This window comes from Abramis brama (assembly GCF_963993115.1).
Source record: "Abramis brama genome assembly, chromosome: 22".
Classification (NCBI taxonomy): domain Eukaryota; kingdom Metazoa; phylum Chordata; class Actinopteri; order Cypriniformes; family Leuciscidae; genus Abramis; species Abramis brama.
The window spans coordinates 22,583,300-22,598,134 of NC_139984.1; the positions used below are offsets into that span (position 1 = coordinate 22,583,300).

The 14,835-nt window shown below is 39.0% G+C and overlaps 3 protein-coding genes across 3 annotated transcripts in view; 1 reads left to right on the forward strand and 2 right to left on the reverse strand.

Moving 5' to 3' along the window:
• Nucleotides 1-1,525: 1,525 nt before the first annotated feature.
• On the forward strand, nucleotides 1,526-3,270 carry uts2a (urotensin 2, alpha). Its single transcript, XM_084099435.1, has 4 exons — nucleotides 1,526-1,637; nucleotides 2,557-2,670; nucleotides 2,767-2,810; nucleotides 2,925-3,270. Exons 1-4 carry the CDS (start codon nucleotides 1,532-1,534, stop codon nucleotides 3,036-3,038), a joined length of 378 nt encoding a protein of 125 aa, XP_083955561.1. The 5' UTR covers nucleotides 1,526-1,531; the 3' UTR covers nucleotides 3,039-3,270.
• A 96-nt stretch (nucleotides 3,271-3,366) lies between these two features.
• On the reverse strand, nucleotides 3,367-5,376 carry LOC311073579 (uncharacterized protein). The gene is made up of 4 exons (XM_084099436.1): nucleotides 5,247-5,376; nucleotides 4,038-4,135; nucleotides 3,753-3,925; nucleotides 3,367-3,590 (listed from the first exon to the last, which is right to left on the reverse strand). Exons 2-4 carry the CDS (start codon nucleotides 4,128-4,130, stop codon nucleotides 3,521-3,523), a joined length of 336 nt encoding a protein of 111 aa, XP_083955562.1. The 5' UTR covers nucleotides 4,131-4,135; nucleotides 5,247-5,376; the 3' UTR covers nucleotides 3,367-3,520.
• Nucleotides 5,377-6,754: 1,378 nt separating this feature from the next.
• Nucleotides 6,755-14,835, reverse strand: part of camta1a (calmodulin binding transcription activator 1a) — a 424,467-nt gene continuing 416,386 nt past the window's right edge. The window contains 7 exon segments of the mRNA XM_084099066.1: nucleotides 6,755-10,411; nucleotides 12,264-12,294; nucleotides 12,536-12,610; nucleotides 12,817-13,016; nucleotides 13,571-13,591; nucleotides 13,757-13,828; nucleotides 14,293-14,536. Of these exon segments, the coding sequence (XP_083955192.1) occupies nucleotides 10,379-10,411; nucleotides 12,264-12,294; nucleotides 12,536-12,610; nucleotides 12,817-13,016; nucleotides 13,571-13,591; nucleotides 13,757-13,828; nucleotides 14,293-14,536 (676 nt within the window). The 3' untranslated portion in view covers nucleotides 6,755-10,378.

Genomic DNA, 14,835 nt, shown 5'->3' on the forward strand with positions numbered 1-14,835 from the left:
AAGTCATGTGGCTTCTCTAAGGGTGCTTTCACACTTGGTTCGATTGCCTGTTCCGAACCCGAGTTCGATTGCTCCCCCCTCCCCCCTCCCCCCTCCCCCTGCCCCCTGCCCCCTGCCCCCTGCCCCCTGCCCCCTGCCCCCTGCCCCCGATGGACTGTGTTCACATTATATTATTTCTATCCGAACCGCGGTACGCTTGCGTCATCAGGCTGCAGCTGGCGTAATGGTGTTGCTGGTAACCGCGAATGAAAAGGCGCCCAAATGGATAGACTTGCTCGGTTGACATTTGTTCTTCATTTTTTTTAACCTTTGGTTTTGTTTTCAACATAGACATTCAGAAACACATTTGCGTCTGTCTGCCGCAAAAATTCTGAAAACGTTTCAAAGACAGCGGGCTGTCCGCCGAAGACACATTATACGTCATCAATAGCGGTTCACTTCCGCGGTTTGGTTCGATTGCGTTCATATCAGCAGCGAACCGTACCCGAGCTCACATGAACCGTACCCCAGACCACCTTTTTAATCGGACTCGAGTACGGTTCGCGGGTGCGCACCCGAGTTCGGAAGACAGCGTTCACATCATCCAAACGAGCCGAACTCTGACGTCATTCGAACCCGGGTGCGCACCAAAAGTGCTAGTGTGAAAGCGCCCTAAGTGTCTATTAATTTAGGAATGTTTAGATATTTTTTAATAGACAACGACAAATATACTAAGCAATATTTTTTTTCAGTATATCATGTGTGTTGTTGAAAAGTCATTGCATTGTGTTTAATGTTGAGAGCAATTCATTCAAACAGATTCCTCATAAGATCAATCTCATAATCAAAGCCAATGAGAATTAACAAGTGTATAGCCAGACTGTGAGTGACATACATCCTTTTAAAATGGCTCTTCATCTCGACAGTCTGCTCTGTCTGATTAAACTCCACGCTTTGTAAATGTCAAATGTGTGTCAGTAATAAGATGTTGCCAGTGGGTGATAAACAAATGTCATTCTCTCCTCAACAGATGGGTAGTCTGGAGTTTATATCCCTGCTGCTCTTGAGCTTCATTTTTTATTACCTTCATTGACATTGACAGTGTCTTTAGCATCAGTGTGGCTTGAATTCCTAATAAAATCTTTTTTTCCTATGCATCAGTTCACCAACCTTCATTGTGAATTTAAAGAGATATATTTTCATCCTTTTCAATGTGAAAGGGCTAGATTCATGGGCTAAATTAGACAGCTGACATATTCATAAAATCATCCCGGTCATAGACGGACATTTGCGCACCTGTGTTCCCCAATTTACAAATTCAGTAAAACAGGCCAATGAGATTCAAAGGTGATAAAGCCACTGTGGATCTGCTGCACCGGTCATCCTGATTTATTCATGGACATATTAACTCTACAGGATCCAAATTTTAAAATAAAACTTTCAATAAAAACATTGCATTCATTATGATTAGAGGAGTATATAAGATAAGAGACCATCCATCCACTCCATTCACCAAAGGCTGACCTTGGAAGACCTTCATCTTGCAGCAGAGATGATCTGTAACCTGCTTCTGTCCTGCTCTGTCCTCCTGCTGTCCTGCAGTCGTCTGCTAGCACATCCCGTTTCAGACACGGCTGACAGGACTTACAGCGGCCCTGGTGAGTGCATTCACACACAACATTCAGATGGCCATATTTTACACCCTATATATTTATGGATGTTAAAGACTCTCTCTCTATATGTGTGTGTGTGTGTGTGAGTGTATGTATTTGGCACCGTAAGCTTATATAAGATTGCATTTATGGCAAAATACATCAAAATAATGCAGGGATTGGATGTGTGGAATTTGAATATATACAAGCTTTTTTAATTACCTATTTAATAATCTATGTATGATTTTATTATGTTTAGTTGAATTTGATTTAATGCAGTTAACATTGTTTTTGTGACATTCTCAGAACAGTCAATTTTTTTTTGTTGGAAACAATGCACTGATATAAAGCAGATTAGGGTCTTACTTTATATTATATGTGTGTATATACACACACACACACACACACACACACACACACACACACACACATATATATACATACACACACACACACACATATATATATAGTTTATAGCTTATATGTATATATATATATATAGTATATGTATATTAATAATTTGATACAAAGTACTTATTGTGATACCTGTTTTACATTGTGCTTATAAAAAAAATACCTGCATCCAATCACAGCTGTAATTAATTTCTGTAAACTGATCTATAATTACACTGTTGATCCTTTCACTACCTCTTAACCCACACTTAAACCTACATATACCACCAGACCTGTCCCTAAACGTACCTGTATCCCACCTCAGGAGCAGCAAAAGTGTTTCGCAACACATCATGAACACAATAAGTGTTTAACCACAATTTTTTTTTTTGATGCAAGTAGTAGTTTAAGGCACCTTATACAAAGTGTGACCCAAAAAGGTAACATTAATTTTGTAATGCTGGTGCCAAATAGCAATACTTGCAATATGGCTGTAGCTGCTGAAATCTGCTGTGTCTGATTGCTGCTATAGATTCAGTGGAGTCGGCCGGAGTCATCAGCCCAGATGATTTCTCTGTCTCTGATCTCAATGATCTCCTGCAGAGGGCAGCAGTCGTAGGATATCCCCCGCTGCTCAGCAGAGAGAGTGAGACTCACTCATCTCACACAGACGTTTCATCACAAGCTATCTTTCAATATTACACAAGATGAAAAACAAATGCTCATACTGTTCCTTTCACAGGTACCAAAATGTCTGGACAGATTCCTAAAGAGGCTCTAGGAGAGGTAAAGGAAATAACAGTCTCTTCGCTTGTAAATACTGTAATGCTGTGTTCATGTGCATTATCTTGGTTATATTGCATTTACATGCAAATATGTGACCAACATCTTTCTCCTAAGTTTCTGTTAGAAAAACCGTATCGCCTCATCCCTCCCAGCGGACTGTGGGGAAGCAGGAGACAGTTCAGGAAGAGAGGTGGCAATGCAGACTGCTTCTGGAAATACTGTGTTTGAGCCTTTCATGACACACTGAACAGAGGGACAGGGCTTTTATGGACTCGCACACACATATAATACAGTACAGAAATCATACAGGATACAGTTACAAACAAATGCGCAAAACAGTTGCTGATGTAAACCACTAACATGTAAAATATCTGGGAATTTTTTTCTACATATCTTCAGCTTTTAATGCTGGAATATTTGGATTCAGTGCCGATACCATAGAAGAGACCACAGCTGTATGTTTTAAAACATGTAACTCTAAATAAATGCAAAAATAAAATAATAAAAAGCCTCCATTCTTTGTCCAGAGTCCATAATTAAATTGAAATATAGAGTTCACATATGTACATTTTGCAGATCCTTTTATTTCTCGTCTTACAATGAGTTCTTTATACAGAGATACAGAGAGCATGCATGTAGATGAGATTCGAGTGTAAACCTGATAGCTTTTCAAGCATTTTTGAGACAGATGAATTCCTCCAAACTATTCTTCAACCTTGGAGGCTGGACATCCACTTAGCTGGGGAGGACAAACGGTATCGAGATGCATCTACGGACTTACTGAACACACACAAAAAAGAAAAAGACAAGCCAAAGACTGAGCTACTGTATGATATGTGTTAAACACCACATGTCACTTTTAATATATTCATATAAAATGTATAAAAAACACACACTTGTATTATGTTTATGAGAACAGCAGATCAGTGGTTGTTTGATTACCTGCTGTGGACTCTTGATGGTAAGGCTCTATGTATTGATACTCCTAGACGTGGAAGGTCTCTCTTCTCCAAATCTTCAGTATTAGGCCAGAGATCCTCATGAGAGCCCATCAGCTCTGTGTCCTGTGCTTCCTGCTCAGTCATTGGAGTCATCACTCTGAGGAGCTCTATCATCTAACAGCAGTTCAAACAAAACAGACCACAAACAAAACTCGAGCCATGAGCCATTTCTCATTTTTAGGACTGAATGACTCAACTTGAGAAATCAGTGCAGAACTTCCTTCACCTCTCTGACAGTGTCAGTGTGAACAGGCTGAGTGTCACTCCACCAGACACACAGCAGCAACAGACCGAGAGACATGCAGAACGTCCTCTTCATTATATCTGTAAAACAGAGGGGTCTCAAAAACCTCATCATCATGAGGCAAGGAATTAGCCTTAAAGGGATAGTTTGCCCAAAAATTAAAATTCTGTCATCATTTCCTCACCCGTACAAACAGTTGTGGGGCACCACTGACTTCCATAGTATTTTTTTTCCATACCATGGAAGTCGATGGCGCCACATAACAATCTGGTTACTGACATTCTTCAAAATATCCTCCTTTGAGTGCAGCAGAAGAAAGAAATGCATACAGGTTTGGAACAACTTGAGGGTGAGTAAATGACAGAATTAAAAATTTTGGGTGAACTATCCCTTTAAGGCAATAAACAAACAAATAATGATATTATTAAACGGTATTATGAAAATACAATATTATTTATAAATACTGATATGACATGTTGCTTATTATAAATAATAATCATTACATAATATTAAATATAAATAAAAAATAGTAATTAATAGTTGTATTAATATAGAATTGGTTGATATTCATATTAATAATGCAATACATATGGCTTATTATAAACAATAATACAATATTAAATATAAAAAAACCTTTGAATTAAGTACTTTATAGAACTATAGTACAATCATATCTATTAATATCTACAAAAAAAGTTTAATGGGGTTCTATATAGAACCCTATGGGGTTCTTGACTAAATTTTAAAGAACACTTTATGCCAAAAAGGTTATATATAAGAAGAAATGTGTTAAATTATCACATTATGCTTTCATGTTTAACATTTTTTTTAGTAAGAAGGTATGTTTATACAATTTTATTAAATAAAAATGTATTTAAAAAAAAATCACTTAATTAAAACTAAATATATGATCCCATGATGGAAACCCCTAAAAGGTTCTATAAAATATTAAAAGTTTTTTTTATATATATATATATATATATATATATATATATATATTTAAAAAATATAAGGGTCATTAAAATTTATAATCAAAATTGGATAGAGGCTCTTAATACATTACCTATACATGTAGAGCAGTATACTAAACAGATAATGCAAAAACTTAATGCTTGCAAAAACAAGCAAATCAGAACAGAATTAAATGTAAATGATATAAGAGTAAAAAAATACAAAGCCTTTGTTCCTTACCTGAGCAGCCTTCCGTGATTCCCAGATTGTTCTTGTTGTCCAGAAAACAGCGCTATAGTGAGGTGAAGGAATCTTTACAATTTATATCCTGACCAATAACCACGTGTTTGGATTCCAGAGGGCAGTTACCTGGTCCATAAACCCTGCCAGACCCAATCACTGTCCCCTGTTCTATCGCCAACGTTAAAAGCAAAAAATGCCTCTTCAGCACAAGCACAAATGCACACACAGCAGTCATTTACTGTTATCATAAGCTATTATTCCCATAAAGTGACCACAATTCCTGATCACACAAAATTACTAACCATTAACTAACCATTTGTTTAATCACTGACTCTGAATATAAGTCCAAGGACAACCAATAACTCTAAAATTTACTGTATGACCTTTCACTAATTCATGATCATGATTCAATGAACACGAACGCCATCATTTGGACCTAAAACTGTCATAGCATCTTCTCTTAATGACAGGATGCAGTGTGTTGCAGTGACCTACAGATGGCCCAACTGAGCCAACAAATCAATTCAACCTGAAGACAAGGCTAAGGCTTAAACCTAGTGCCAGACTATAATGCATGTTCAATCTGTTTAAACAGAAAGCAACTTGCACTGGCATATTTGAAAATACGTCAGTGCTATTGTTTTGTCTCAAGATACCCACACCAGTAATGCCCCAGTGCTTTTTATTAAAAAGACACTAGAATGACTTTGAAACTTTTTAAGTTTTTTCCCCTTTTATTATTTTACAGCAGAGAGAATATAAAGCATTCAGAAAACATCTTTCATTATTTAAGGGCAATTCAAAACATTTTGCATGGCTTCAGCAGCTGAATTCTCTTTTTTAACATATCCATCGATTCAGTGACTCTTTAACATGCACAATTACAAAAATAAATTGCTAAAACCAGGGAGAAGGAAGAAAAACAAAGACATTTAAAAAAGAAGAAAAAAAAAATCAGGGGTAGGAAGGGAGAGGGCTACATAATCGGGAAAGACAGAGAAAGACAGCTAGAGAGGAGAGGAAAAGTAGATCTAACACTAGTTTAACATGCAAAGTGTAGAGAGGCCCAAGTGTAGCTTGTAATAAAGGCAGGGCCGTTATTTTCTGGGTTTGAAAGGGATGAAAACGTGCAGCTCCATGAAGGGTGTCGTATAAGCACTGTCCTTAAACTACTGCATTCTAATCTCACAATACTGGCATTTGCATAAGAGTTAGTCAGCTACGTGTGTCCAACAGATCGCTGTCCCCATTAGGTCTACAGGTCTTCACTTCAGGAATTGCTTATTGCTCTGTGTCCATGAATGGTGGGATGTTTGTTTCCCTTTTCTAAAGAATGCATGCGCAGGAAAGTTGGTGACGCGACAAACCAAAGTGATGATGAGGTATCTTCTGTGGGCTGAGCTGTGATACCGTTAAAGCTAAAGCAGAGTTGTCAAAATGAACCCGTATGCGACCAGATGAGGTTATAGTCTGGCGTTTATAAACTACAGCTATGGCTATCTATGGCTATAATAACAACGTGATGATGACGATGAATCGATCTGAGCAGCACTTTTTCATTATTGTGATACAGTATATCCACGGCAGTGTGTTTATACTGCAGGATCCGGAGAAGCTGCATGGAACTGAAACATCCATGCGTATTTACACAAGCATCAGACGCATTCGTGCAGACCTGCTCCATTCGAACGGGCTTGATCACTCTTATACAACACCAGTCAGAGCGGCTCTTTTGACAAATCGGTTTTTAGGGACCCAAGGTACGCCAACTCAGCTCACATAGTTGGTTTAAAAAAAGATGAACAGCATGACATGTTCAGAATCACAGTAATTTGATCAGGACAGTGTGGCTCGTTTCCCAATAAGCAGCAACTAATTCTCAAGTGACCTGCTCTACTTCCCCTTTTCTCCAGTTTGGCACCTGAGTTAAGATACAAAAGTGAACCCGTCAGATTCACAGCCGAGGTTTCAACTGCACTAGTGCCATGGACACTTTAACGTGGATATGGACACAGTTCTGTGGCGCGTGTTTTTGTATGAGGTACACACGTTTTTTGTTTTTTTTTCTCGTTTTTTTTCTTCTCTTTTACCTGTTTCTGTTGTGGAGTCGTTTTAAGAAATGGGAATGGAAATGGAAAGTGGAGTGGAACTGAATTCGATGCCATTTAAAACGAAACTGGAAGCCAAATTCTATTTGATAAAAAAAGAAGAAAAAAGATTCATGCTGCCCCTGTAAATATGAGTACTGACAATTTGCCAGCTGTTTTGACTTTTTGTACTGTAAAGTTACGTTTCGTAGCCATCGGTCTGTTTGAAGTTCTGCAACCCATGAAACCAGCTGCTTTACAGACAGTATTTCTTCAACAAGTCTACCTGACTACCAAATCTACAAAAATAAGCATGCTTTGGGTGCTGTTTCAGCAACCCGGTTATCTATGTTACCCATGCAAGCATAATAAGACTCGAGTTGCCACCGCAGTGCATCAGCTGACAACCTAAACTGCTACCGGAATGATGAATGCAAGGCAAAAACCAGCCGGACTGAAATCTGCAGTCCTTGCGGGTTCATCTGGCAGTTCCAATAGAGGACGTGAGTTATGACGAAGCCATAAATTCCTGCTGCGTTAAAAATGAAATACATGGAACAAGTAACGTAAAGGAAAACGAAAACGAACCGACTATAATTCACTTCTCGCTAATGCCAGTCCTTTGCAAACCTCACATGCAGACTGACTGACACGGCTCGCTGGATTTAGAATATGATCAGGCACTTCCAGCATAAGCACTCTGAAGAACACATTTACATATCCTTCTCTTGAACAGAGACACACATACAAAATATGACAAAAACTTTCTGACATGAGGGGGGAACTGAAATATACACATTTTAGTGCATTAGAAATCGTGTTTCCACATACTTCTTTTCAAAAGCCATGGCGACACCTGCTGTTGAAAGTTACGGCACTGCAACACTGGTGAAATTGGTTGATCTTTGGAGGTCTATCAGGCCCTTGACGCCAACGTTTTAGCACCAAAAGAATCCCGTTTACATGCATAACAGAGAACCTAATCTTTCAGTCAGTGTAGCAGTGTGGATTTCTAAAGAGTTTGTGTCATTATTTAAGCTTCTACAGTGTGTCTTTACTGTCAACTCACAGGGATTCTTGCACATCTTCTTGAACTAGACTGTCAGAATATTCCACTCAAAACTGCATAATGCTGCCACAAGGTCAACTACCTCTGCATTCATAACAGAAAAGCATATTTTACATCGTTTCACTGACATGATACAAAAGTATTTGGGCTTATGAAACACAAAACAAACAAATATACAAATAAACCAAATTGGATATGTGATACACTTAAAGATCCTTCCTGAAATACACCATCATTCTTGACTGACTGTGTTCATGGGTTATGCATATTGAATGCAAGTGAATCTGATCACGTTTTACCATGTGATTATCTGTTCAGCAATGATTTACTTCCTTTAAGCAGTAGCATTCACATTACTTGGCACCGTTGGCAAAAAGATTCTTGGTAGCCCCGAAAAAACAAACAGATGTAAACATAACCGAATGATCATTTTGCCTTTTCTCCTACCTCATAAATAGAATTTTTCATAATTGCAGGAAAGTCATGCTTTAGCAAAATGTTCTTCTCAAGAACATTCAAAGTAAAATAAAATACTCTTATAGTGAAATAGTTTTACAGAGCATAGCCACTAATGCTTTTGAACTCTTTTTTTGTATCTTTGTTCGTTTTTGTCATGCACATACAGTAGCTTGACTTTATCCCAGGTATTTACACTATGTACAAACGATACAACCATACTTCTTAGGCATTCAAACAAAACTATACAAATATTTAGATTTTGACGCTAATCTGTTTTGATCCCTTTCAATGAGTAAAATAATATATTTCTAAAATACAATCCTGCTTCGATAAATGTTTAACTTTGCGTACTGGCAGCCTTCTTTATGTACAGGAACCGCTCAATTGTCAAAAATATGGATTTGTCTAACCCCGGGTGTGGAGACCCTTTAAAGTATGTCAAAGATATCAAGGCAATGTATGTAACTTTCTCTTAAACAGCTTTAGAAAACCCCGGAAGTTGATTTTCAACCGAACAATAGCTTCGCCAATGACTATTTAACATTGGATTGACAAAAGAAAACATATTACAAACTTGCCAATAGTAAATGATGGGCAGAGGTGATGACATTTGGTGTCTCCAGTACATGAATGGAGTTGAAAACGATACAAACGAAAAGACTGTGGCCTAGTTTCAAGCATGTGTAAGACAAGATCTGCCTGGAGCGATCCGTTGTCTCGCTGACGTGTGTGGCTGAATATCATCAATCTGAAAATAGTTGTTGATTAAAATTGTATGTACTTCGTGTTGGCAAAATAAAATCAGCATGACATCACCCAAGCCTGCTCGTTTACCTCTTACATTCATTAGCAACCCAGTCCCCTTGTAGCCAAGAGAAGACGGGCGACTGTAAGGGACAGACTGGAAGAAGTTTCTGATGAATTCGTCTGGCTGTACAAAAACTAATTCATGAATTATACATCATTTTTGGTAACAATTTTACCCTCCAAACACATCTTGTCATCTTTTTGAAAACTACGAAATACACTCGGAACAGGTCCGGCCATGTTTCTGTGTCGACGCCATATTTTGTCACCATCTTTCTCTTTTCATTTCTCTTTTCTTTACGAGCCACTGAAGAGCATGACTTCCAATCTTCCATCCATTCTCTTTTTTTTCTCCCTTTTCAAACGAAACATTTCAACGCTCATCCAAAATGACAAATCAATCCAATAAAAAGTGCAAAAAATGCCACGAAGCAAATGTTCTTCCTCCTAAAACAACGTCCTTTGAGTTTGTTTTGATCAACAGCAGTTGCCTCTTTTCTTCATAAAAGAAACATAGAAGGAATAAAGAGATATGAAAAAAACGCAGTTGTTTAGTAGCCGAAGTATCAGTCATACAGTAGTAGTAAGAGTTGCAGTGTTCTTGCTATTTTTTTCCTCTTGTAAAACGTCTCTGGTTGAAACAGAAAAACTGAAAGGAAGAGTCTGGAGAGTAATGTCACATTGTGAGGGGGCTCTTCTGGACGCTCTCATGTTCCCTGGCCTTTCTCAATTCTCTCACTCTGAAAAAACAAACAGACAGACAGACATTAAGGTACACAGGTTCAAAATCTCACATCTCATTTTAGCATTTATCTCAGGGAGCAGAGAAGATCAAATCAAGCTGTGGTTAAAGTGGTTATAGTTTCTTTCTCACATGAAACACAAAAGCAAATATTTATCAGAATGTCCAAGCAGCTTTTTTCTATACAATGAAAATGAATGGCTGTCCCTGCTCATCATACATTGTATGGAAATAACACAGATGGACATTCTTTTAAACAACTACTTTTGTGTTCCACCCACAAAAAAATAAAAAAAATAAAAATCATACAGCCTTGGAACAAATTGAGGGTGAGTACAAGACGATTATTTTTTTTTTGGCAAACTATTCCTTTAAACAGAAAAGAAAACTTTGAGAAAACCCATTTAAATCTTTAAGTATCCATCCAGCACAGTGTAAAATATATTGTTGAACACCGACTGTTATGAGATTGCATGGTTTATGAGGAACAGATGCATCTACATAAGACAATACACTACAGTTCAAAAGTTTAGGGTCAGTACGATTTTTTCTTCATGTTTTTGAGTTCTTATGCTCACCATGGCTGCATTTATTAGATCAAAAATACAGCAAAAATAATAATATTGTGAAATGCGAAATGTAATTTATCCCTGTATTGGCAAAGCTGAATTTTCAGAATCATCACTCCAGTTTTCAGTGTCACATGATCCTTCAGAAATCATTCTAATATGCTGATCTGCTCCTCAATAAAATTATCAATGTTGAAAACAGTTATGCTGCTTCATATCTTTGTGGAAACCGTGATATACATGATAAATATTTACAGTATACAAACTGTAGTATTTAGTAACATCATAAATGTATTTACTCTAAATCATCACTAAATAGAAGTATTCATTATTTATTTCAAACCTTTGAACAGTAGTGTATATAAATTAATTTTTATAATAATTTCTATATCACTTGTATGAAAGGACACTGTTCTAGCCAGTGCTCTGTGCAAAAGTTCTCTCAGATCTTCACTGACGATTTGCCCCATTTTCTTCATTGCTTCACCTTGTAAGTTTCTGCTCTAAGTAGATATTTAGGACAAAAAGCTTAAAATAGTCTGCATTTCATTTAATTCTAAACCAGTCTGAAACCTTCTCATCTTGTAGTCTTTCACAAAAAGTTGTCTGCTGTCTGATGATCATTCTGTCTACTTCCTTTTGAAATACATCAAACATATAATGAAATAAGAACAACTTTGTTTTTGTACTGTTTTGCTTTTTTTGTATAACGATGTGTTATCTACAACCAAACAATTAAATAGAGATAGACAGTTCCCACTGCAGCATGTGCAATAAAACAGGCTTTAGTCAGAACCAAAACACACAAGCCAGAGAGGCAGACAGTTTTCTCTGGGTCACAAATTTCCCAGCATGCCTCATGGTCAAAGAGCAAGACTCATCATCATCATCATCACCATCATCATCTCCATGCAACGTTGTTTACACCAAACAACCTTCAATTCTTCCGTCTATCTTATCTTTTCCTCTTTACAAATGCAGGAAGTAAAGGAAACTTAAATAATCTAGACAGGAGAAAAAGGTGCTTGTTTAATGCAGCATCTCGGTGGTTAGTGTATAGCAAGACACAACTGATATCCTGAGGCCGATCGTATGCTGAGGCCCTTGATCTCGGTCATCTGTGCGCCCAGTTGGTAGCTGTCATGCAAGCAGGCATCAAGCAACGGTGATGTGGAGGGCAAGAAGGAGCAAGAGAAGAAGATGTGTGTGCGTGACGAGCGAGAGGAAGAGAGATACAGTAGAAAAAAGGGAGACATACTGAATCGCTGAGGCTGCACTCACCCGCTTGAATAGTCTATGGTCCATCAAGGGGCTTTGCATTAACAGCAAAACAACACCAGACAGCTATTAGCACACAGCAGATATGATGATGATTGGGGTGGAGGGGGGAGGCAAGGGAAGGGAGGAGCACCTCTCACTAAACCACTCATGATTAATGAATCACACTTTCAAAGATTTCTGTTAGTTCTGTTAGTATCTGTAATAAGTTCACCAAAAAAAAGCATCACATTTGTATTTGAATTAGCGGATGAATGGTGGTAGAGGGAGAATACCTGTGGCGGCAGCGGCGGAGGAACTTCATGATCTTGCGGGCGGCCTGATCTTGCCTCTTAGTGAGAAGACTGCTTCTGAAACACAAATGTCGCTTTTAAACACATTTAATTTGGCATATTACATCTTGTCCATGAATAAAATATCTCGCAGGGCAAAGCTCAGAATACTATGCCACTTGGAACAGATTCATAAGTGCTATTGGCTGACTACATAACATCAAACAACAGTTGGAATCAGATTTGGACAGACGTTTTATCTCGGGGCGGTGTACGGGTGCTACCTGAGTTTGTGCTGGACCAGTGCCGCGGTGGCTGCTCTGCGGTGGGGTCTCAGCCGGCCAAACTCCCTGTAGCTGCGGTAACACTGCTGGATCAGCACGGCCGCCCGCCGGCTCTGCTGGAACTTCTTCTGCTCGTGGTAGCTGCGGAACTTACTCTGGATAAGGATGGCGGCCTGCGTCATCTTCTTATAAAGTGCATACTGATACATAAACACACATTTTCAAGACATTAATGACAAAAAACTAATTGCACCCTATTTCGCTTACATTGGCTTTTATATTGTTACTGTACTGAAGCCAATGCAAATGACTAAAATATGATCTAAAAAATATTGACTTTGTATTAAGTTCTACCCGCTGTTATGTAATGTTAGATGCACAAACGTTTTTAATTCAATTCAAATGTATTTTTATTGTGCCTTTGACAACGAATATATTCCTACAGCAGATTTACAGTACACGGTGGCATCTCTAAAATAAATGTTTACATTTTTCCAGTTACATTTTTCCTAAATCCCACTTGCAGCCTACTGAGGGACTCCAGACTCAATTTAAAAACACCTGGTCTAGCGAGATCTGTCTCTTTGGTCCGCACAGTGTGGTGTCCCTTGCAAGTAATGTGCAGAGAGACATACTTTTGTCAAAATGTGTGAATGACAGTGTATAAGTGGCCATTGCTATTGAATCAATTCGAATTTTCTCCAGTCCAAAAAAATCTGCTTTAAATAATGCATGAACAATGAAAAAAAGTTACCTTCAAGGCTATCCATGTTAGCTTGTAAAAGAAAAAAAAGAAAGATTTGTCATGAATGTGACCTTGCGGTTGATGTTGCTCTGAAAGCTTATAATTGACTCAATTGCGTTTGCTGGAACTTGACGCATTAACCAGACATCCAGCAAAGGTTGGAAAAGACAACGTCAGAGCATCTTAAAGGATTACCTGCTTGTACTTCCTGTAACAGCGCTGAATGACAGCGGTGGCTACTTGCTGTTGCTCGCGCAGTGGGCGTCCCTGCAGGGAGAGAAGGAAAAGAGTTGGTCTGAGGAGTGGGAAACACATGGGAGACGGCCACTAGGCTGCTCACTTGCAGGAGAATGAAAGTCATAGAGAAAAGACGCCCTTCTTGCTTAGGTGCAGCTGGGTGCTGAGAGACCAGATGCCTCTGAGCACAAGCCGCCAGTTTGGCCAGCTGGTGAATCTTTGTGGAAACTCATTACAGGCAGCCACAGGAGGCAGCAATCGCTCCTTATAAGCCAGGCCATGCGCTGGTTAAGCCACCTTACCCATGCGGAAGCTGTGGGGACTGACTACTCTGTGTCTGTGTGTTAATGAAATTGAAAGGAAGGACAAAGCAGGAAGGAGACAGAGTGTTCGTCCCATGTTCGTTCCTACCAATACCTGTGCACAGACGTTTACATCCTGTCTCTATTCACACATCAACACAAGCGCGTGGCACCCGAGCCACTGGCCTGTACCTTGTACTTGCGGAAAGCGGTCTGCACCAGCCGTGCGGCTTCGTAGAGCTCCCTCTGCTCGGGGTCCGACAACGTGAGCTGGGCTAGCTCTCTTTCCACTTTGCTGTTGGAGGCTCTGAGAAACTCACTCCACTCGGCTGGAGCGGGCAAGGTCGGCTTCTCAAACGGGCCCTCGCGCATGGGCGAGTTACCCGGGCTCAGACTAGGGTTGGAGGGAGGGGTCAGGGGTTCACTGTATATGGGACTGCACAGAAACAAAACAGGCACATACATATATGAAGTTAGCAGGGCTAAGGCATACATTTTGTTTTTCCTTTAATTTTCAGGGTGGAAAATTAACACCCGCCACTAGGCAAACGCAGGTAACATCAGAACATCTCAGCTCCATCATGCTCTTCGCTTAAAATGTATATTAAGAATGTGAATGCACTACAGGCTCACATTTGCGCAATAATATTTTTGGCTGCTATACAGTCAAATCAACAAATTATTATTATTATAATTTTTTTTTGAAAGATGCTCACCAAGGCTGCATATATTTGA